The 22,810-nt window shown below is 37.3% G+C and overlaps 1 protein-coding gene across 2 annotated transcripts in view; it reads right to left on the bottom strand.

Annotated features, from left to right (window-relative positions):
- The window catches only part of PLCL1 (phospholipase C like 1 (inactive)), an 852,283-nt gene that overhangs the window by 530,226 nt on the left and 299,247 nt on the right, over positions 1-22,810 (bottom strand). For both annotated transcript variants that reach the window (XR_013828603.1, XM_079923484.1), the window contains exons 4-5: positions 11,659-11,734; positions 9,483-9,592 (exon numbers count right to left, since the gene is read on the bottom strand). Coding sequence is in view for 1 of the 2 variants with exons in the window: in XM_079923484.1 (XP_079779610.1) it covers positions 9,483-9,592; positions 11,659-11,734 (186 nt within the window). In the remaining variant the exon portion in view is untranslated. The remainder of the gene's footprint in view (positions 1-9,482; positions 9,593-11,658; positions 11,735-22,810) is intronic.

Raw genomic sequence — 22,810 nt, 5'->3', positions numbered from 1 at the left:
AATGGGGAAAGAATATTCTTTTCAACAAATGGTGCTGAGAAAACTGGATATCTACATGCAAAAGAATGAATTTGGGCCCTTACCTTACAATATATACAACAATTAACTCAAAATGGATCAAAGACTTAAATTAAGAACTAAAACTATAAAACTCTTAGAGGAAAATATAGGCCAAAATTTCATGACATTGGATTTGGTAATGATTTCTTGGATATGACACCAAAGGCACAGGCAACAAAAGAAAAAATAGACAAATAAGACTTCATGAAAAATTTTAAACTTTGTGCATTAAAAGACAGTATCATTAGAGTAAAAAGGCAAACCACAGAATGGGATAAAATATTTGCCAATCATATATCTGATAAAGGATTAATATTCAGAATACATAGAGAACTTAGAAAACTCAATAACAAAAAAACCCCAGGTAACCCAATTCAAAAACGGGCAAAGGACTTGAATAGACATTTCTCCAGAGAAGATATACAAATGGCCAATAAGCACATGAAAAGATGCTTAACATCGTTAATCACTAGGAAAATGCAAATCAAAACTACAGTGATATACCACCTTATACCCATTAGGGTGGCTACTATCAAAAAAACAGAAAATAAGTGTTGGTGAGAATTTGGAGAAATAAGAATTCTTGTGCACTGTTGGTAGGAATGTAAAATGGAACAGCTGATGTGGAAAACAGTATGGTGGTTCCTCAAAAAAAAAACCACATAGAATTACCACATGATCGAACAATTTCACTTCTGGGTATATATCTATAAGTATTGGAATCAGGGTCTCAAAGAGATATTTGTACACCCATGTTCATAGCAGCATTATTCACAAAAGCTAAAACATGGAAGTGTCCAAGTGTCTATCAACAGATGAGTGGATAAGCAAAATATGGTATTTATATACAATGGAATATTATTCAGCCTTAAAAAGGCATTACTCAATTTATATTATGTACTTTGAGTAGTCAAAAAGCAGAGACAGATAGTAGAATGGTGGTTTCCAGGGGCTGGGGAGGAGGGGGCAACAGGGAGTTATTGTTTAATGAATACAGAGTTTCAGTTTTACAAGATGAGGAGAGTTCTAGAGATGGATGGGATGATGGCTGCACAACATTATGAATATATTTAGTACCACTGAACTTAAAAATGCTTAAGATGGTAAATTTTATGTTTTATGTATTTTACCACAATTAAAAAAAAAATCAGAAAAAAATTCCCAACAAGATGGTAGGTAGAGACCATCTTATTTGGAAAAATCAGTCAGGAAGGGAGAAGACAGCAGTAGTGGAACCAAGCAGAACCCTGCAGTCTCCCCATACCCCCACCAAGTACAAAAGCCCCTCTATGTCCTCTGCCTCTTGTTGGTAGAAAAGCTGAAGTCTCCCAGGCCTCCCAGAGTCACAAAAAAGCAGGTTTGAATAGTTAATGATTAGGACAATAGAGTCACAGACTCAGTGTCTGATGCAAATTCCTGAGTCATTTTACAGATACCGTAACAGCCACTAGCAGGCATGACATAAGCTGCTCTATCTTGAGCAGTACTGAATCTATGGCTAGCACAATTCCAAGAACTGGCCTCAAGAGAATGGGATTAACATTATTGCTCATAATAATCTATATCTTTGTGGGCATCAAAATAATTGTAGCTTACTCTGCCCATATATGTAAGCAGGCAACTAAAATTGTCAGCAAAGAGATGCTACAGACCCATGTTGACATCTTTCACTCTGAGAATACAGCACCCTATGTCAGCACAAAGAAGTTACAGAAGATGGACCTTCACCCCAATCCCATAAAAATGGGATGATGTTTGACAGCAGGGAATTAAAAGCATCTCTTTTGCCCCTTTCCTGTTTGCCCATTTCTGTTCCCTTCTAACTGTAAAAGAACCTAATTATAGGAATGAGATCACTAAGCAATTGAAACAACTCCTGACTTATACTTTCCCGAATGCACACCATGCCTTGCCTAACTTGTTGATATTTCTCATAGATAAAAAGAAGAAAGAAAAATTAAGTAGTTAAAGAATGTTTAGCCCTCTACCCCAAAGCCCCCTAAGCAATCTTGCAGGCAGATCACGCTGGCAAGATAACATTTGAAAAGTCAGCTGGACTGCACACAGTGGAGAACGATGACCCAACCTCCTCTCTCAATGATTCACTGAGATACTTCCCCCCATTTTCCCTTAAAAAACCATCATGGCAGAGCAAAATCTTCAGAGTTGGTCTCAGGACACCAGTCCACCTTCTCCCCAGACTGCTGGCTTTTCTGATTAAAGCAACTTTCCTTTCTATTGACACTTGCCTCTCGAATTACTGGCGTTTGAGCAGCGAGCAGCTAATCCTGAGTTCGGTAACAGTAGGAGGGATAATAGTGGGAGACTGTGGGAAGTAAGGATAGAAACTGAGTATAATTAGAGTTTTATAGTGTCATGGGTTTTAAAAAAAGTGGTCGGAGCAAGACATAACAGAGACGATATATAAGCAGAAAGATTTATGTTATTGATAGGTTTAGTGACAAAAGGATCAATGTCTTTAAGAATGTAATGTAGTTTAGCCACAGAAAAAGACTGAAAATAACAAACAATCATAAAATGTAAAGATGGGTAAGGATTCCAGCAGTCATACGGTCTCGTCTTATTTTTAGGTGAGAAAAATCTAGCCCCAGAGAAGATAATTTTTAAAAATTGTATTAATCAGTTGCAGATTCCTAGACTCATAGTCCAACTTTCTATAGGTCTAAACCCTTACATAATTCTAAGGTAACACAGACGGGAATTCACAGCCCAAGAATTTGTTATTTTATATGTATCACTAGGAAGTATTTTCCTTAGACTTAACGGAATTTAAAACTTTGTTTAAACACTTTGAACCTTGCTTCTCAAGATCGGTGACTTAAAGGCTCCTCAGCTTTGCCACTCAGGAGGCTCCTTTCTTAGTGAAACCTGAGGAATTTACCTATAGGGACTTCACCTCACTTCTAAATCAACTCAGGTTTGTTATTCAAAGGAAGAAGATTCCAGGACTTCTGCTCTGACAGCTTCTGCTCTGACAGGAAAGATGGAGGCCCTGAGAGGAAGAACTGAGGCTGTAGAGGCTGGGCGAAGGAAGGAATATGAACAGAAGTATGGTCTTTGCAAAGTTTTTGCTGGCAGCACGGCTCTTAAGTTTCCTCTGTCTCATCAAGATGCGGAGGCTGGCAACAGCTAGACTAAAAGCCAATAAAGAGTAGAGCTGTTCAAGAGAAACCGGGGGCTGTCTCGATGATTCACTGAGATACTTATCCCCCATGTTTCCCTGGGTTCTCAAGGTGGGTCCAGGATCTGGCCTTCTGCTTTTGTATTTTTGTTGTTATTTTGTTTTGTTTTCTTAACCTCAGTGGTATCTGTCCAGGGGCTCAGTTGCATCCAATCACTCGGCAGTGATCAGGCCCTGGGGAGCTGATTCACGCTAACCAAGCTCATAGGAGATGGACTGATTAAAAAAAAGGAAGTTAACTGACTCATTTACAAAGAGACAGCCAGGCAGATGGGACTAGTTATGTCACTTGATCAACTCATTCCATCTTCACTGGAAAAGTGTGCTTGGGAAGCCAAGTTGAGAACAGAGTTGCTTGATGAATGTAGTGTCAGAACAAGGAGAACTGATGTTCCCAAGCTACACTCTCTCAAAGTACTGTTCTGCATTGTAGGAATACACTGTCAAGGTGGCTGGAATACTCATGTTAGCTGAACAGGACACTCACCCTCTTGGATGAAGATAATAGAGCACTTAGTATAATATTTGAGACACAGAGAGTACTCAGTTAATACAAGCCATCATTATTATGGGGCTATATATACTCTGGCAACTTAGCATAATGGGCTAACAGCATGGGCTTTGGAGTTAGATCCTTGCTCCGTCACTCAGTACCCGTATGCCAACAGGAAGGTTACTTAACCTCTCAAGTCTCAGTTCTCCTATCTGTAAGATGAGTATAATAATAGTAACTTTACAGGGTGACCCTTAAGATTACTTAATATGTTGTGTGAAAATCACTTAACTGCTCACTGTAAGCACTGAATGCCTACAAACTCTTACATAGCATTTCTTATAACTCAGATGGCACTTTACAGACATTAATTCATTTAATCCTATGACTAGAGGTGGATATAGCTGAGGAACCTGTCACTACTAGATTATATTCACCAACATCTGCTTCCCTTCCTTGAGGAAGTATATACTTTCCCAACTCCACTGAAGTCAGATATGACCATTTGACTTACTTTGGCCAGTCAAATTTAAATAGAAGAGACATGTGACACTACTTGGCAGAAAAGTTTAAAACCAATTTGTGCTTCCCTACCTCTAGGATTATAGATGGATTAGTTGAGGTAGAGTCCCCATTAGCCTGAGCTCCTAACTGACCCTTGCTGACCCTGGTAGGCAAACAGTGTGAGCAAGAAATAAGCTATTGTTTTAAGCCACTGAGATTTTCATTTTTGTTACCACAGCACAATCTGGCATATTCTAATTGATTCAGAAGCGTAGAGACAAAAAGAAATTTTCCCAAGACCACACAGCTAGAAAGTATCTGGCTCCAGAGTCTGTACTCTTGACCACTTTATGTTTCTTAATAATTGATAGTAACATCAACACGAAGAATAGTTTATTATTAATGCATTGTTGTCAGTGAAGGTCTGTTTCTAGACTTCATAAGTAGCTGTTCTTTTCTGAAAGAGTTGGCTCAGGTAGAAACCTAGCCTTTCTCCAGCCTCTGCTATAACAACAGCCAGCAGCTGACAGAACACCATTGGAGAATTTCTCAGTGGATGACAAGGAGGACCCTGGACATGTTCCTTCTTTATATAACCTCACAGCAGCCCCCAGGGGCATAGTCACTATGGCCACCAGTAGAGCCTGGTTGGATCCCCCCAACACACACAGTATCTCAGAGAATGATTTAAAATATCTACGGTCCTTCTGCTGAGGGTGACCCCATTTTTTCTGTCACTCAGTCTTTCAGAAATGGATGCCTCTTCTCATACTTCTTTTCCCATTAGCCCATAATCTTGTTTCCCTTCTTTTCCTGCCTCTCAACAATGAGCAAAGACTTCAGATGTGTTTGCAGGCTCTATCAGAAAGCATATTACTGACATCCATGTAATTTTCCTTATGTAGCAAGATTCCCCAGAGATGTGAGGGCCTAAAATTTAGGGACTGAGCAAGAGAATCTGTCTGAATTAGAAACACAAGTACCCAAGGAGCTTTAGACTCTGCTTTTCCCAAGGAAAATGAAAATGTTGTCAAGATAAAAACAGAAGGAGCAAAGCTTAAGCAGTGATGGAAAGCCAAAAAGTTAGGTGGAAAAAGATTAGTCATATCTACTGAACATAAATCTATAAAAGAGACCCGGTTTTTTGTGGCATACAATGAAATGCATTAAATTATAAGCTGGAAATCTATCTAGGGAAAGTATAGATACACATCAATTAATAGAAGTGTCCATTGATGAAGAAATCGTCTATTCATAATTTATTTAACACATGTCATTCAACTAGTAATCAATGAAATTCATGAACAAATAAGAAGTCAGCCACTTCTTAACCCTTTTATTTATTTGTAAGCTCTAGTGATCACCTACTTCATAGCTTTTCCATTATAATAAAATGTTTATTAATTATATTTCTTCAATTTTTTTATATATCTCTATTTGACACTTCTCCAGCTTGGAGAATTGATTTTTTCATCAAACTTTTGAAAATGTTAAGATAATGGAATTTAGTTCCTTAAAATAGCCGACAGGCCAAGTTAAAAATATATATATTGGGAAACTCACTAAAATGCTACTCTCAGGTTCTTACTAGTTTCGGTTTTATAAGTGTGACCACCTTTTAATGAAATTCTTTTTGTACTTAAAGAATTAAATCATTCTGGATAGAGTCCAAAATTTTAAATGAATTCCACTTCATGATACATTACGTTTTATCAGTGATATAGTATAAATTCATATCTCTTTTCCAAGAGACCTTCAGAATTCTCGTTAGCAAAATACTTCCAAGGTTGATAATAATTTACTACAATAAACTGGCTGTGCAGGTGAAGTTGTAGTATCTCTTTCTGGAAGACGTAAAGAACAGGAAAAATTTTCATTGTAAGATTTTAATATTATGCTAATAACCAAACAAAACTCTTTTATGAAGGACAGCATGGAGAAAAGACAGATGGAAGGAACAGTTAATTCGTGAGGGTGGGATGAAATAGAGCTATCTTTGTCCAATGATTATCTGGAAAAGACACTGCAGACTGAGTCATTGAGACCTGCATCATCATATCATCCCAAATGAACACAGAAGCTATTTAAAGACTTCAATTTTATGCTCAGAAGTGAAAGAGAAAGAACGGAAGAGGAGGAAAATGACTGTAATAGTTGGCTATTGGCATGTGACAAAAGTGTGGGGAGATGCAAAAGATCTGCTAAGCAATTCCCTACTCTGGACCCATGAATAGTGCTAATGCTGGATTATAAATCCTCATTTCTAGCTTTGAAAATTTGGACGCTGTAAGTATAATTCATGTTTGTTATATTGCAGAGCTATTCATCTTTGTCTCTGCAAATTTTTCTCCAGCTTCTCTGTCATATATTAATATCAGATCAATGTAATTTTGAATTGCAGAAAACACAAACTAAAGAATTTATTTTTTATTCTCAGCTCAATTTCCTTTAAAGTCAATGTCCCTTTCTACCGCTCCATGCTGCCCACCCACCATTTTCCTGAGGACACATTTCTCATTTTTTGTAGATCCTCCCTTACTTGTTGGAAATTGCATTGGAATTAAATACTTTAGCTACTTGAACGCACATGTTCAACAAATATTGGTCAATCATCATTCTCTTCCCCTAGATATCGAGGAGTACTTGTAAAAATTGTGTGTAAGGAAACCTTTTCAGTAAGCCATGCAGAATTTTTAGGTGAGCCTTGACATATCCTACTATTTCAGTGATTACGTCTTACCAATGTGGTTGTTATTAATTCATCCAGTTGTAAGCAATGGAAATCGCCTCTAGTAAACTTAAGAAAAAGGGCATCTTTAGGAGATTGAAAATCAATAGTAAGACTGGAGAACAAAGAAGGAACTAAGAACTTCAGATCCAAGATACAAGAAATAAAGGAAGAGCCTTAGAGAGGAGGTTCTTCTCAGAGAGGCACCACTAGAGTACACAACCTCCAAAAAAGCCTGGTCTCTTTGTGCCTCAGCTAAAAATCCAAATTCCAAGGAGGTCATTTGTTTAGCACTTGGGGAAAGAGCACATAATTAACACGTCCACTAAACGCAATGGGGGAGAGAAGGGAAATAGAAGTTTGGAGAAGTTCACTATTCTTGTTTAAGTTCCTAGTGCTCAAGCTGAAACACTAGTAGCTGGTACATGAGCTAAAATAATAGAAGATTGATTCTGTTTCAAAAGATCTGTCTGAGAATGATTTGTACAGCATTTGCTAGGCCCCATCTAGCAATCAGTTCCTGTCACTAAACCAAACACACAAACAAACCTCAGAAAACAGTGAATGGGCTTCAGTCAGAAGTTAACAAAGAAACTAACAATTATACCTCAATTTAAAAAAATTAATTAGTTGATTTTTTAATTTAAATTTAAATTAAGAAAAACCAAAAGACTTTTATCCCAATGGTCATCCTCACCCTGGCAAAAGTAATAGCATATATATACAATAATAGTATAGGTATAGATATAATGTCAAGTTTTGTGCACTGTGACTTAGATATTTTTATATGTATTATCTCATTTCATTCTTATAAAACCTGGGGTGTAGGTATTATTATCACCCTCAGAGAGACTACATAACTTGGCCAAAGCGTCACAGCTATCAGGCAGTCTGCACCCAGAGCCTGTGCCCTCACCCCTGTACTAGGCTGCCTGGAGTCAGTCACATGGATTGAGTCTTTCAGGAGGCAGGAGGACAGGGTGGTGGTTAGAACGATGGGCATGATATAGCATCTCAGTTCTGCCATCTACTAGCTGAAGGTAAGAAACGAAAGCCTTCCTGAGCCTCAGTTTCCTCATCTGTGAGATGGAGAGGGTCAGCGTGAGTTGCTGCAATGTCACACAGTTGTCGTGAAGAGGAAAGGACGAAACATACATGAACTACTTGTCACATGTGAAGTGTTGAATAATCACACACGTGCTATTAGTCACACGTCTGTCTCCCCTAGTAGACTAGTTCTGGAGGCCCAGGCATTACTTTTTTGATATTTGTGTCTGTAGCTCCTTTCTCAGTGATCAGCACATTCATGAGCCCACATAAAAACACGCTGAACAGAAAGCGTCTGTATCAGGGCTCACACTGCCATGCTGTACTCAGGTGTTATAAAACAAGCTCCTCTTTATAGTAACACTAGAGTTCCTGCGTCTTAAGCAAATGACACCTATTTTCCCCCACCCCACCTCCTGCCCCCAGGCTGTTAACTCACGAGGTCAGGGTCTGTATCGCTTTTGTTCTTCATGGGTTCCCAGTGCATAGCAGAGAGCCCAGTACATAGTAGGAGCTTAACAAATATGTGTGGACTGAATTTTTAACAAACATTTGTGATATGTATTACAGTTCACCTAGCACTTTCACATAAACGTGCGCTCTCTGTAGAGCAGGCTCTGGAGCCAACTGCCTGGGTTCAAACTCCAGCTCCACCATTTACTAGCTGAGTGACCTTGGGTAATACACATAAGTTTTCAGTGCCTTGGTTTTCTCACTTTTAAAATGAGAATAATAACAGTATTGAGTTAATGAAAGTATTAAAATGTTAATTCATATAAACCTTGTAAAACAGCGCCTGGCGCATCAGTGTTCTTTAAATGTCAGCAATTATTAATTTTGTTTGTAGCTGTTTTTCTCCATCACACTACTAAGAATAAGCTATTCCAACTGCCTAAATCATTTGTCCATTCATGTAACAAAATATGAAAAGTGGCATCTTTACTTTGAAGTTCTAAAATTAATTTTCAGTGGAGCAAATCATAATCTCAAAAAACTGACTTCCAAAATTTTTGCAAAAATAAATGTATTTATAGAGACTCTTCCTAAAATCAAATAATCCTAAATGGCTCCAGATATTCTGTAGTTTAAAGCTTTTCCAAGTCACTTGTGTTGGATCCTTCTCCAGCAACATTTTGTGTTATTCTTTCCACAAACCAGAACAGCCATATTGACTTGACTAGAAGTATGAGTAAACCACACACACACAAACACCAGGTAATAGAATTAGGTCGTGCTGTCTTCTGCCTCCACCACAAAACTCATTATCCTATTATGGCAAACCGTGTGTTAATCCCCGTATGCATCTCCCGTCACTTAGAGCACAAATTAATTAGGTCAAGTGTTAATTAAAAATTCAAGTCACCGTATTTAACCACTGACGCTTCTCTACACATTGGAGAGATGAGGAGAAAAATAAAGACAAAGGGGCACCTGAGTACTTCATTTACCTTCAGTACTGTAATGTTCCAAGCAAAGCTCTCAGTTGCTTTGTTGAGTTTTCTTCCTTTCAAGCCTTCTTTTGCCCCCAGATTATGAAGTTCCTCATGGAACTCCATCCCTTTAAAAAGAGAACATAAGAGAATTCTTCGTATAAATTTCAGAAAAACAGGCATTTTATTGTGAAAATATTATCAGTAAAAATATAATTTCCCATTTCTGTCCGTCTCATAATCTCTAAATCCCAAAATTGAATTCTCCTTCTCATTCTTTTCATCACCACCAAATGGCTATCCTTAAAGGGAAACTAAAAATAATCAATGCATTAGATTAAATTAGATTTTAAACAGCAAGGGGCCATAGACAAAGACATGAGAAGTTAAGAAGCAAATTCTTCCAACAGGTGGCATCCATCTTGTTTGTTCTCTGCCTGGTTTTTATATAAAATGGTGTAATGTGTGAGTGGCTACCATATGTGAAGGATGCACATATCTTACTTTGCCTTATGAACCATCCATATGGCTTGACAGTAGGCCTGGAGCCCACATAGATAACAATGGTAATTAGTAAATGTTGAGTAAAAATAAAAAGCTTTTTTAAAATAGCATTCCTGGAAACACCCAAATGTGTCAGATTTGGGAATGGCCTTAAAGTTATTTTTAGCTAAACCATTCCCCCAAGCTTGAATACTATAAAAAAACATCACCATCATCTTTCTCTCCTAAGCCTTTGTCTTAGCACCTCAGAGATGGGAATCACACTTTCTTCTGGAAAGCTCATTCCATCTTTGGAAAGCTGTGACTGATATCAAACCAGTCTCTCTCCCTGAAACTTCTACTCCTTGGTGCTAGCTAGCCTCAGAACAACAAGGTCTAATCTCTGTTCCACAGTACAGCCCTTTAAATATTTGAAGAAAGATGTTGGATAAAGTCTACTAGAGTTTTCCCTTCTCCAGATTAAACATTCTAACATGTTTCAGCTTATTATAATTTCTCTTTAAGGGTGACATCCAGGAACATCGTTCTCAAAATGGGATTGAAGTTGCCCACATGACATAGGGTTTCACCACCACCTTCCTAGTTCTAGTGACTAGGCTTGTATTAATGCAGCCTAAAACCACATTAACTTTTCTGATGCTAACATCACAAGCCCAGTACATAGTAAGAGCATGGCTGCAGAGCCCAGACCTACACTCTGGCTCTACCACTGACTAGCTACGTGAGCATGAGCGAATCCCTGAAACTCTCTGCCATTAAGTCTCCTCAATGGTGCAATGGTGATAACAAGAGTATTGACCTCATGGAACTGTGTGAAGATTAAATGAATCAACACATACAAAACTCTCAAAGTAGTGCATGGTACATAGGAGCATAATATAAGTATTTCGTATTGTTATTATTTTCATGCTTCCTGTCAACGGAAACATTTAAGCCTCCAGATCAGTAGCGAAGAGCACCATTTTCAAAGTTTGGTCTGGGTTCAAAGGTCACCTCTACCACATGTTGATATGGGATTTGGGGTAATTCGCTCAATCTCTCAGAATCTCAGATGCCTCATCTCTAGATTGGATATAATGATGACTACACTGCAGAGTTGTTATGAGGACTAAATAACATAGCATATGTGCTTAGTGTATCAGATACATATATACCAAGCAACTGTCAGTGTCATCTTCCTTATTGCACACTGATGTGTGTGTGTGTGGATCAGGGAGAACATGGATCCAAGAGAGATAAAAGTACTGGGGTGTGGATGAAGTGAAAGTAAATAAACAGAGCAACGTGCCATCAGAGACATGTGACCCATCCCACCCTTAAAGAAGGAACAAATCTAAACTGAGGACAAGTAAATGAGGCAAAAGCCTAGCAGGTTAACAAGATTATGGTTCAAACTGTAAAAATAAAGTGTTTCTTAAGGGGCAATGTGAAACCACAGTTTCCATATCAGTAATAAAAAGGCTTTGATCGGTTCCCAAATCACAAAAGTAAATTCAGAAACCCTCACCTCTCTAGACATCTTCAGATACCCCCTCTATATACACACAGACCACCTACCTACTATCACGTAGATCTCTTCTGTACTAAACAAAGGCTTCAGTGTAACTCAAAGTATAGTTAAACTTGAAAAGTCTGCCAAAAATCATCATTATGGTTTCTAAACGAAATGGGGGCAAGGGAGGAAGGTTACCTGCTTTCTGACACTGCACGATCTTTTCCTGGACTGTGTCTGCCATTTCTATGAGAAACCGGCTCTCTTGGATCATCTGTCACAAAATAAGCATTAAAAAGGTGGTTGTCAGAAATCCTTAAACTGGCACATTGGAAAGACAACATAAAGACCCACATGAAACTGCCAGTAATGGGGCACCCTGGCCATAACCACAAGAGATGGGAGAGGGAAGGATGATCTCTGCTCCAAGCCCCATCCACTCTAACACCAGCTAGAGTCACCTACCTTATGGTTGCTCCACTTATGTAATATGCCTGGCACACCATGGGTGCCAAATCAATAACTGTTGAATAAATGCATACACACTCTTTTTTAGTCCCAGATCACATTCATGAACACCTCTTATTTTATCCCCTCACCCCAAAGTTACTGCAACATCAAGGCAAGTGGTACTGGAACAACAGCAATGAGATATCAGAACAGGGAATCACCTAGTGATGAGGTAAAGAACTACAGGACACATTGGTGAAGTTGGCAAATTGGATTTAAGTGGTGCAAAGATGGTGGAGTCCTGGTCCTTCGTTGAGAAGGGCTCCAGCTCCATTGGCAAGAATGAACTGTGGGTCATATTCACCAGCAATTCCACAGAGCTTGTAGGCAACAATGCTGAAATGGTGTCCCTGCCCTCCACATTTGGGTAGAAAGAAAAAAGACCAAGAAGTAATTAATATACTGAGTGAAGTAGGGAAAATAGGACAGCTGTTGGAGAGATGAAGAAAAGAGAAATCTGTATGTGAAGAAGGGGGAAGATGAGAGTAGGTAAAGAAGTTGTGATCAGAAAGACCAGACTGGGGCCCTTCTGAAGAAATGACTAAAGAAAGGCACCAATAGGCAAACACTTCCTGAATTTCCAGCCACTCTTCTACTCCTAATAAATCTTGTACCTTTTAGTCTGACTATTCCATGTTTTATCTGTCTGGCTCAATAATCTGAAGAGTTCAAGGCAGAATCCAAAGTGGACATAAAAAGTCTTGAGTAAGACATACTTCAAAATTAAATGCTGTTGTACAAGATTGTAGTTTTATACAATCACTTTCAAATATAAAGTGGTTTATGACTACAAATCTTCAAATGGAAAAGAATATTTGAATCATGAATATTTAGTGCCTAACAACTCTATAGAAGTAAAATCAAATCATTCATTCATTTAACAAACATCTACTCAGCAGGCACTATGTGTAAGCACTGTAGTAACTACAAGGGGTATGACACATGGATGAGCAAAAACAGACACATTTCTATCTCCATGGAGTTCATAGTCTAGTAGGGAAGTCTACTCAAATGATTAAATGACACATGATAATTAATTCAACCGAACTTCAATTACTGATATTTTCTACCTAAAATGATAGTTTGAAGTGACTTATTTGGAGGGCTAAAGTGACTATTAAAACCATAAAACTAGGCACCCAAGAAGGTCTAAGCTGCGTCAAACTTTTTAACTGCATTAACTCTTCCAACTCCCAAGAGGAAGTGGAATGCTTCTGAATAACAATTTCTCAAATGGTTATGTGCCTGAGTTACTGCAGCTTCCAAGTGAAGGAAACTTACAGGCAAAGAAAGATTTAATATGAAGGGAATCTGATATAGTCTTTTCTAAGTTTAGAAAGATGCTAAGTTTAGCATCTACCCATGCAGCATCAATTGAGCTTTCATAATACTTTCAAAGTTATCAGATGTTCCAAATTAGTCAGATAGCATACAAAATGTTTTCATAAAATTCAAGCAAGGGAAACCTTCATAAAGAACAAACACATTCTGTGACTTTACCATGAGCAAAATAGCCAATATACTGCACAATTTTAGAATCATTTTATTTTTAAGGCTAAGAGAATCTTAGCTGTCAGGACCACACCCTTAGTTTTGTGAAAAAGGAAACTAAGACTTACAAGAGTTAAAATCCTTGTTCAAAAAATGGAACTAATTAGTGATCAAACTGGAATTAAAATCCCGGTTTCCTGGAATCCATTTATTTTCATGAAAAAACAGCATCCTCTGATTTTGTCTAGCCTGACCATGCCTTCACACATTCAGTCTTTTGAGCCTGAAATGTAGCTTTCCAAAGTCACCTGACCCAGCCCATCAGTAATAACATGAGGCCATGACCGTAATCAATCTATTTCAGCCAGGTTCAAATATGTCCTTTTCAAGAAAAACTCCAAAAAGGGATAGTATTGGTAATTTCCTTTGATAATATCTTGACTGACATTCATTTCTCTTGGTTTTGCACTCAGTGGAGAACATATGATATCATTATCTGATTTAAAAAAAAAGAAAAGAAACTCTATTGATTTGTGGCCAGCTTTTTTGTTTTTGCAGTATTTTACTAAATATCTCCTCAGTGTTGAGTACAAAATGTACTTCCCACATCCAAAAATGTACTTCCTACATCCAAAAATGCCACAGCCTTTTTGTGAGAACCTGAGAAGGAAGTGTCCTCTTCGCCAAAGCTAACTCTTCTACCTTGACTTCCAATCTCACCTTTCCCTCTTCCCTTCAGGAACCCATTCCTAATGACCCCTTCTTTATTCATCTACGATTTCTACCTCTCCCTTGCTTTTTCCCTTTTCCATACAACATCTCCTACCTTAAAGTAAGCAAACAAAAACAATAACAAAATACTCTATTGGCCTTCAAGTGGTTGACCTCATCAGTCTTTCCTTAAAACACTAGCCCATGCTCACTGCTTTGACTCTTGCGGAACTCCACTGAGACTCCCCAAAGTTTGGTCTCATCACAGACTACCCCCTGGCCAATTCTCAGTTCTCATTCTTGCCAGCTCAGCAGTTGACCCCACTTTATATCCCCAGATTCATCTATCCATTTTCATATCTATCCATCGATATCACCTTTTCCTTATCTTATTTTGTGATACTTATTTTTTCTAGTATTAATTAACCCACACATGTACACAACAGATCCCTGCTCAAACCCAACATTGTCTTTTTTGAAATCTAATCTTTCTTTTTGTCTCTAGTCTTTTTTCCTAGGTTCTCCATTTTTCTATAACCTTACATGTTCTTTTTTTTAATGTTTATTTACTTGTTTATTTTCTATTAGTCATCCATTTTACACACATCAGTGAATACATGTCAATCCCAGTCTCCCAGTTCATCCCACGACCACACCCACCGCACGCCGCTTTCCCCCCTTGGTGTCCATATGTTTCTTCTGTACATCTGTGTCTCAATTTCTGCTCTGCAAACTGGTTCATCTGTACCATTTTCTAGGTTCCACATATATATGCTCATATATGATATTTGTTTTTCTCTTTCTGACTTACTGCACTCTGTATGACAGTCTCTAGATGCATCCACGTCTCTACAAATGACCCAATTTCGTTCCTTTTTATGTCTGAGTAATATTCCATTGTATATATGTACCACTTCTTCTTTATTCATTCATCTGTCAATGGGCATTTAGGTTGCTTCCATGACCTGGCTATTGTAAATGGTGCTGTAATGAACATTGGGGTGCATGTGTTTTTTGAATTATGGTTTTCTCTGGGTATATGCCCAGTAGTGGGATTGCTGGGTCATACGGTAATTTTATTGTTAGTTCTTTAAGGAAACTCCATACTGTTCTCCATAGTGACTGTATCAATTTACATTCCCACCAAGAGCGCAAGAGGGTTCCCTTTTCTCCACACCCTCTCCAGCATTTGTTGCTTGTAGATTTTCTGATGATGCCCATTCTAACTGGTGTGAGGTGATACCTCATTATAGTTTTGATTTGCATATCTCTAATAATTAGTGATGTTGAGTGGCTTTTCATGTGCTTCTTGGCCATCTGTGTGTCTTCTTTGGAGAAATGTCTATTTAGGTCTTCTGCCCATTTTTGGATTGGGTTGTGTTTTTTTTTAATATTGAGCTGCATGAGCTGTTTATATATTTTGGAGATTAATCTTTTGTCTGATGATTAATTTGCAAACATTTTCTCCCATTCTGAGGGTTGTCTTTTCGTTTTGTTTTTGGTTTCCTTTGCTGTGCAAAAGCTTTTAAGTTTCATGAGGTCGAATTTGTTTATATTTGTTTTTATTTCCTTTAGGAGGTGGATCAAAAAAGATCTTGCTGTGATTTATGTTAATGAGTGTTCTTCCTATGCTTTCCTCTAAGAGCTTTATAGTGCCCGGTCTTAACATTTAGGTCTCCAATCCAGTTTGAGTTTATTTTTCTGTATGGTGTTAGGGAGTGTTCTAATTTCATTCTTTTACATGTAGCTGTCCAGTTATCCTAGCACCACTCATTCAAGAGACTGTCTTTTCTCCATTGTATACCCTTGTCTCCTTTGTCGTAGATTAGTTGACCATAGGTGCGTGGGTTTATCTCTGGGCTTTCTATCCTGTTCCATGGATCTATATTTCTGTTTTTGTGCCAGTATCATATTGTCTTGATTACTGTAGCTTTGTAGTATAGTCTGAAGTCAGGGAGTCTGATTCCTCCAGCTCCGTTTTTTTCCCTCAAGACCGTTTTGGCTATTCAGGGTCTTCTGTGTCTCCATAGAAATTTTAGGATTTTTTCTTCTGGTTCTGTAAAAAATGCCATTGGTAATTTGATAGGGATTGCATTGAACCTGTAGATTGCTTTGGGTAGTAGAGTCATTTTCACAATATTGATTCTTCCAATCCAAGAACATGGTATACCTCTCCATCTGTTGGTATCATCTTTAATTTCTTTCATCAGTGTCTTATAGTTTTCTGCATACAGCTCTTTTGTCTCCCTAGGTAGGTTTATTCCTAGGTATTTTATTCTTTTTGTTGCAGTGGTAAATGGGAGGTTTTCCTTAATTTCTCTTTCAGATTTTTCATTATTAGTGTATAGGAATGCAAGAGGTTTCTGTGCGTTAATTTTGTATCCTGCTACTCTACCAAATTCATTTATTAGCTCTAGTAGTTTTTTGCTGGCATCTTTAGGATTCTCTATGTTTAGTAACATGTCACCTGCAAACAGTGACAGTTTTATTTCTTCTTTTCCGATTTGGATTCCTTTTATTTCTTTTTCTTCTCTGACTGCCGTGGCTAGGACTTCCAAAACTATGTTGAATAATAGTGGTGAGGGTGGACATCCTTGTTTTCTTCCTGATCTTAGAGGAAATGATTTCAGTTTTTCACCATTGAGAATGATGTTTGCTGTGGGTTTGTCGTATATGGCCTTTATTATGTTGAAGTAGGTTCCCTCTATGCCCACTTTCTAGAGAGTTTTTATCATAAATGTGTGTTGAATTTTGTCAAAAGCTTTTATTGCATCTATTGCAATAAAAAGCTTTTATTGCAGCTATTGAGATTTTCTTCTTCAATTTGTTTATATGGTGTATCACATTGATTGATTTGCATATATTGAAGAATCCTTGAATCACTAGGATAAATCCCACTTGATCATGGTGTATGATCCTTTCAATGTGTTGTTGGATTCTGTTTGCTGGTATTTTGCTGAGGATTTTTGCATATATATTCATCAGTGATATTGGTCTGTAATTTTCTTTTTTTATGTAGTATCTTTGTCTGGTTTTGGTATCAGGGTGATGGTGGCCTCATAGAATGAGTTTGGGAGTTTTCCTTCCTCTGAAAATTTTTGGAAGAGTTTGAGAAGGATGGGTGTTAGCTCTTCTCTAAATGTTTGATAGAATTCACCTGTGAAGCCATCTGGTGCTGGACTTTCGTTTGTTGGAAGATTTTTAATCACGGTTTCAATTTCATTACTTGTGACTGGTCTGTTCATACTTTCTGTTTCTTCCTGGTCCAGTCTTGGAAGGTTATACCTTTCTAAGAATTTGTCCATTTCTTCCAGGTTGTCTATTTTATTGGCATAGAGCTGCTTGAAGTAGTCTCTTACGATGCTATGTAATTCTGTGGTGTCTGTTGTAACTTCCCCTTTTTCAGTTCTAATTTTATTGATTTGAGTCCTCTCCCTCTTTTTCTTGATGAGTCTGGCTAATGGTTTATCAATTTTGTTTATCTTCTCAAAGAACTAGCTTTTACTATTATTTATCTTTGTTATCCTTTTCTTTATTTCTATTTCATTTATTTCTGCTCTAATCTTTATGATTTCTTTCCTTTTGCTAACTTTGGGTTTTCTTTGTTCTTCTTTCTCTAGTTCCCTTAGGTGTAATGTTATATTGTTTATTTGAGACGTTTCTTGTTTCTTGAGGTAGGATTGTATTGCTATTAACATTCCTCTTAGAACAGTTTGTGCTGCATCCCATAGGTTTTGGATTGTCATGTTTTTATTGTCATTTGTCTCTAAGTATTTTTTGACTTCCTCTTTGATTTCTTCAGTGATCTCTTGGTTATTTAGTAACGTATTGTTTAGCTTCCATGTGTTTGTGTTTTTTACATTTAATTGATTTCTAATCTCATAGCGTTGTGGTCAGAAAAGATGCTTGACATGATTTCAATTTTCTTAAATTTACTAAGGCTTGATTTGTGACCCAAGGTGTGATCTATCCTGGAGAATGTTCCATGCACACTTGAGAAGAAAGTGTAATCTGCTGTTTTTGGATGAAATGTCCTATAAGTATCAATTAAATCTATGTGGTCTACTGTGTCATTTAAAGCTTGTGTTTCCTTATTAATTTTCTGTTTGGATGATCTGTCCATTGGTGTAAGTGAGGTGTTAAAGTCCCCCACTATTATTGTGTTACTGTCGATTTCCTCTTTTAGAGCTGTTAGCAGTTGCCTTATGTACTGAGGTGCTCCTATGTTGGGTGCATATATATTTATAATTGTTATATCTTCTTCTTGGATTGATCCCTTGATAATTACATAGTGTCCTTCCTTGTCTCTTGTAACATGCTTTAAAGTCTATTTTATCTGATATGAGTATTGCCACTCCAGCTTTCTTTTGATTTCCATTTGCATGGAATATCTTTTTCCATCCCCTCACTTTCAGTCTGAATGTGTCCCTAGGTCTGAAGTGGGTCTCTTGTAGACAGCATATATATAGGTCTTGTTTTTGTACCCATTCAGGAAGCCTGTGTCTTTTGGTTGGAGCATTTAATCCATTCACATTTAAGGTAATTTTTGATATATATGTTCCTATTACAATTTTCTTAATTTGGGGGGGTTTGTTTCTGTAGGTCCTTTTCTTCTCTTGTGTTTCCCACTTAGAGAAGTTCCTTTAGCATTTGTTGTAGAGATGGTTTGGTGGTGCTGAATTCTCTTAGCTTTTGCTTGTCTGTAAAGCTTTTGATTTCTCCATTAAATCTGAATGAGATCCTTGCTGGGTAGAGTAATCTTGGTTGTAGGCTCTTCCTTTTCATCACTTTAAGTATATCATGGCACTCCCTTCTGGCTTGTAGAGTTTCTGCTGAGAAATCAACTGTTAACCTTATGGAAGTTCCCTTGTATGTTATTTGTCATTTTTCCCTTGCTGCTTTCAATAATTTTTCTTTGTCTTTAATTTTTGCCAATTTGATTACTATGTGTCTCGGAGTGTTTCTCCTTGGGTTTATCCTGTATGGGACTCTCTGTGCTTCCTGGACTTGGGTGGCTATTTCCTTTCCCATGCTAGGGAAGTTTTCGACTATAATCTCTTCAAATATTTTCTCGGGTCCTTTCTCTCTTTCTTCTCCTTCTGGGACCCTTATAATGCGAATGTTGTTGCGTTTAATATTGTCCCAGAAGTCTCTTAGGCTGTCTTCATTTCTTTTCATTCTTTTTTCTTTATTCTGTTCTGCATCAGTGAATTCCACCATTCTGTCTTCCAGGTCACTTAACCGTTCTTCTGCCTCAGTTATTCTGCTATTGATTCCTTCTAGTGTAGTTTTCATTTCAGTTATTATATTGTTCATCTCTGTTTGTTTGTTCTTTAATTCTTCTAGATCTTTGTTAAACATTTCTTGCATCTTCTCGATTTGCCTCCATTTTTTTTCCGAGGTCCTGGATCATTATTCATTATTCTGAATTCTTTTTCTGGAAGATTTCCTATCTCCATTTCATTTAGTTTGTTTCCTTGGGTTTTATTTTGTTCCTTCATCTAGTACATAGCCCTCTGCCTTTTCATCTTGTCTATCTTTCTGTGAATGTGGTTTTTGTTCTTCAGGCTGCAGGATTGTAGTTCTTCTTGCTTCTGCTGTCTGCCCTCTGGTGGATGAGGCTATCCACCTTACATGTTCTTAATTCCCTTTCAAATCGAGTACTGAAAACTAAACATACAGCTTTTAGTAGGATTATACCTATGGAAAATATAATACTCGAGTATCAGAAAATAAATTTTAAAACTTTCTTACTTGAGGCAAAATAAATTCACGACCAAAACACAGAACAAACACTATGATTCAAGTTATCTTCAAAATCTTTCAAGTAAATATTTGTTAACCCCATAGTGTAAGAAGTTTGTTTTTCCCATTGTCTAATAGATCACTTCATAAAGAGATAGTCAAGTGTGATTTAACCTTCAACATAGAAGAGTATCCCCGAGGATAACTTTAAAACCTTTAGTAACAAAAGTCATAACTTTAAAACACCTCATAATTAATATTCTCAGAACTTAAAATCATTGCTCATGTAAACTTTTGTCATAAGAGCATTTGATCCTCTTCTCTATGGTAACAGCTTCCATTGTATTTAAAAGAATAATTTTATTCTAATTTCTGCAGTCAACTTTCAATTCTTAGTAGTTATAGAGAAAACAAATAAGATGGATGGCTGAAATGTACCAACAATTCCAAACCACATTTAAAGCAACAACTTCAACCTTTCACCCCAGCTAAGTAATTTATCTAAGTTGTTAGGAAGGGAAAATGGTTGATTTGAGTTTCATCTCCTTCCTAGATCTCTACAGATCCTGATGGAAATGACATACAAAGTGCTAAAGCCAAGGAGAGAAGGTGAGAAGCATGTCTTCAGATAATCCCCCAGCTGGGTAGTCAGTAGACAGCCAACCAAGGCTGGATTGACTCAGTGGATAGAATCTGGCAGCAGCCTGATTTACATATCTGATGTCTCAGCCTGAGTTCCCAGTTGCCTTTGCTGTTATAGTAATACAAAGAGCTTTTCTTTGGTTCTGTCACATGAATATCTCCTAATGCATCTTATTTCCTAGCCATGGCTTTGAATCTAAAAGAATAGAGGACTTACCCAGATAAAGGTTGGCATTACTTTAAGCATTAGATGTGTCCTGAACTGGGGAGTGTAAAGTTGTCAGTTAAGATCAAAATCATTTATTTAAAACAAAAACTTTACTGAAGGGGACAGTAACGCTTTTACTCAAAGGTAGATTAAATTGTCTAACCTGTGTGAAAAAAACTGTCTTCCCAACTCAATAGGGAGTTTGACTAATTGCCTAGGATCATTGCAGAGTCAATGTAACTATTTAATGGTACTGAAAAGATGAGATTTCATCAAATCATGACTCAGAAACCTTCCATAGATGCCAATTTTATCCTGAATTACATCTAAGTTCTTACAACCACAGAACTTTATATCTAGAAGTAACCTTAACAACCATCTGTCATGGACAACCCCATTTTACAAATGAAAAAACTCAGGCCCAATTGACTTACCTTAAGCCACATGGCCAGTTAGTGGAAAAGTTTAGACTAGAACTCAGGCATTCTTGAGGTGCAGACATTATAAACTGTTCTGTACTGCTAATATTATATTAGAGTGTAGAATTCCTATTGCAAGTGCAGGTTGGTGATAACATTTTATAAATTAGAATTGACCAAGTAGAGCAACATGAAACATTTTTGCCATGACTGCTTCCCCCTCCAAGTCTAACTTGCAACACACATGAACCAGTATAGATATTCTTCCTATGAAACCTAGTAAGCAATATACTTACTTGTGCCCACTGTTTTTTCAGGAAGGAGTTATCAAATTTGGAAAGGCAATCATTTAAGAATATGTGAGTCAAGAAAAAGTCAATCTGCTCTAGACCTATTAAGAAGACTGAAATAATTAATCTGTCTCTATCTTCCTTCTAATCAAAATGCTGGGTTTTAGTTTTTAGTTCTATAGTGGCTCATCTTTTCAAATTGTTTAAAATAAGACTTGAATTTTATTAAACTTGGTACATTTTAATATCTGATTGTTGTTACAAATACATTTGCTAAGTAGAATGAAGATAATTTCCTTTAATTTTTAATTTACTTAAACATTTTAAATCAGATGGTTAAAAAGCACTCTGATAGATGGGCATCTTTTGGTTTTAAGCAAAGCCAATCCTATAAGACTGCTAATTTTTGGTGAAACAGGAACACATATAAGGTTAGAACATTTGCAAGCTTACTGGAAATCCACTGCCTTTGGTGTATGTGATGAAGTAAGTATTCTCTGTCCTGGAACCAGCTCTGAATCACTTTTCCTAGCCTGATTTATAATAGAGCAGGACAGGGAAACTCACACAGAGCAGGCCAAAGGACCTCTGTCTCCACGTCAGTAATAGGATCTACTGCATGAGAAGCTTTCTGCATAAAAGGATCATTTTATCTTTTCTTTTCTCCAGTTGTTCTGTTTCCAAAATATAGTTGTCAGCTATATCTTGAGTAATCATTAGAAATGTTTGTTTTTATCCCACTATGATTAAAATTTAGTTCATTCATAAAATTACCAGGTGACTAAACTTCATGAACTTTCTCCAGAATTTTCAGGCCAATTTGACGATCTCACACTGCCTTAAATTAAAACTGTTTCAAGAACTTGAATATTCAGGAATGCAAAGCAAACTTTGAGGATGCGTGCACAATATTCCACAAAGGAGCTCCCCTGAGATACTTACTTATTGATGCATCTGTGATATTCTGTGTCCTTGGGACCCTGGTACCAAGTAGAAATGCTGCCAACTCTCAAGATGCTGACATTTCCCCCAATATACAGAAAATGTATCACAAGACATTGTCACACCCAAGAGTAAAAGAAATTTCAATGCACTAAATGCACAACATCTTGTTTTTAAATAACCAGCTCTGGTTGAGCACATGCCAGTGGGCTCTTCTTTTTTTTCCGGGTTCCATGACTACACAACCCAATGTACTCTTTAAAATGCAAACTAATATAAAGTTTCACACAAACTTCATAAGGAGAGAGAATGATGGAGAGAGAGTGCCTTTGACTTAATTTCAATCTAAACTTATTTCAATAAGTAAAACTACATTGGGGGACTGTTGACAT

The sequence above is a fragment of the Stenella coeruleoalba genome (genome assembly GCF_951394435.1).
Source record: "Stenella coeruleoalba genome assembly, chromosome: 6".
In the NCBI taxonomy this organism is placed as follows: domain Eukaryota; kingdom Metazoa; phylum Chordata; class Mammalia; order Artiodactyla; family Delphinidae; genus Stenella; species Stenella coeruleoalba.
This window is presented reverse-complemented; position numbering and strand designations above follow the sequence as displayed.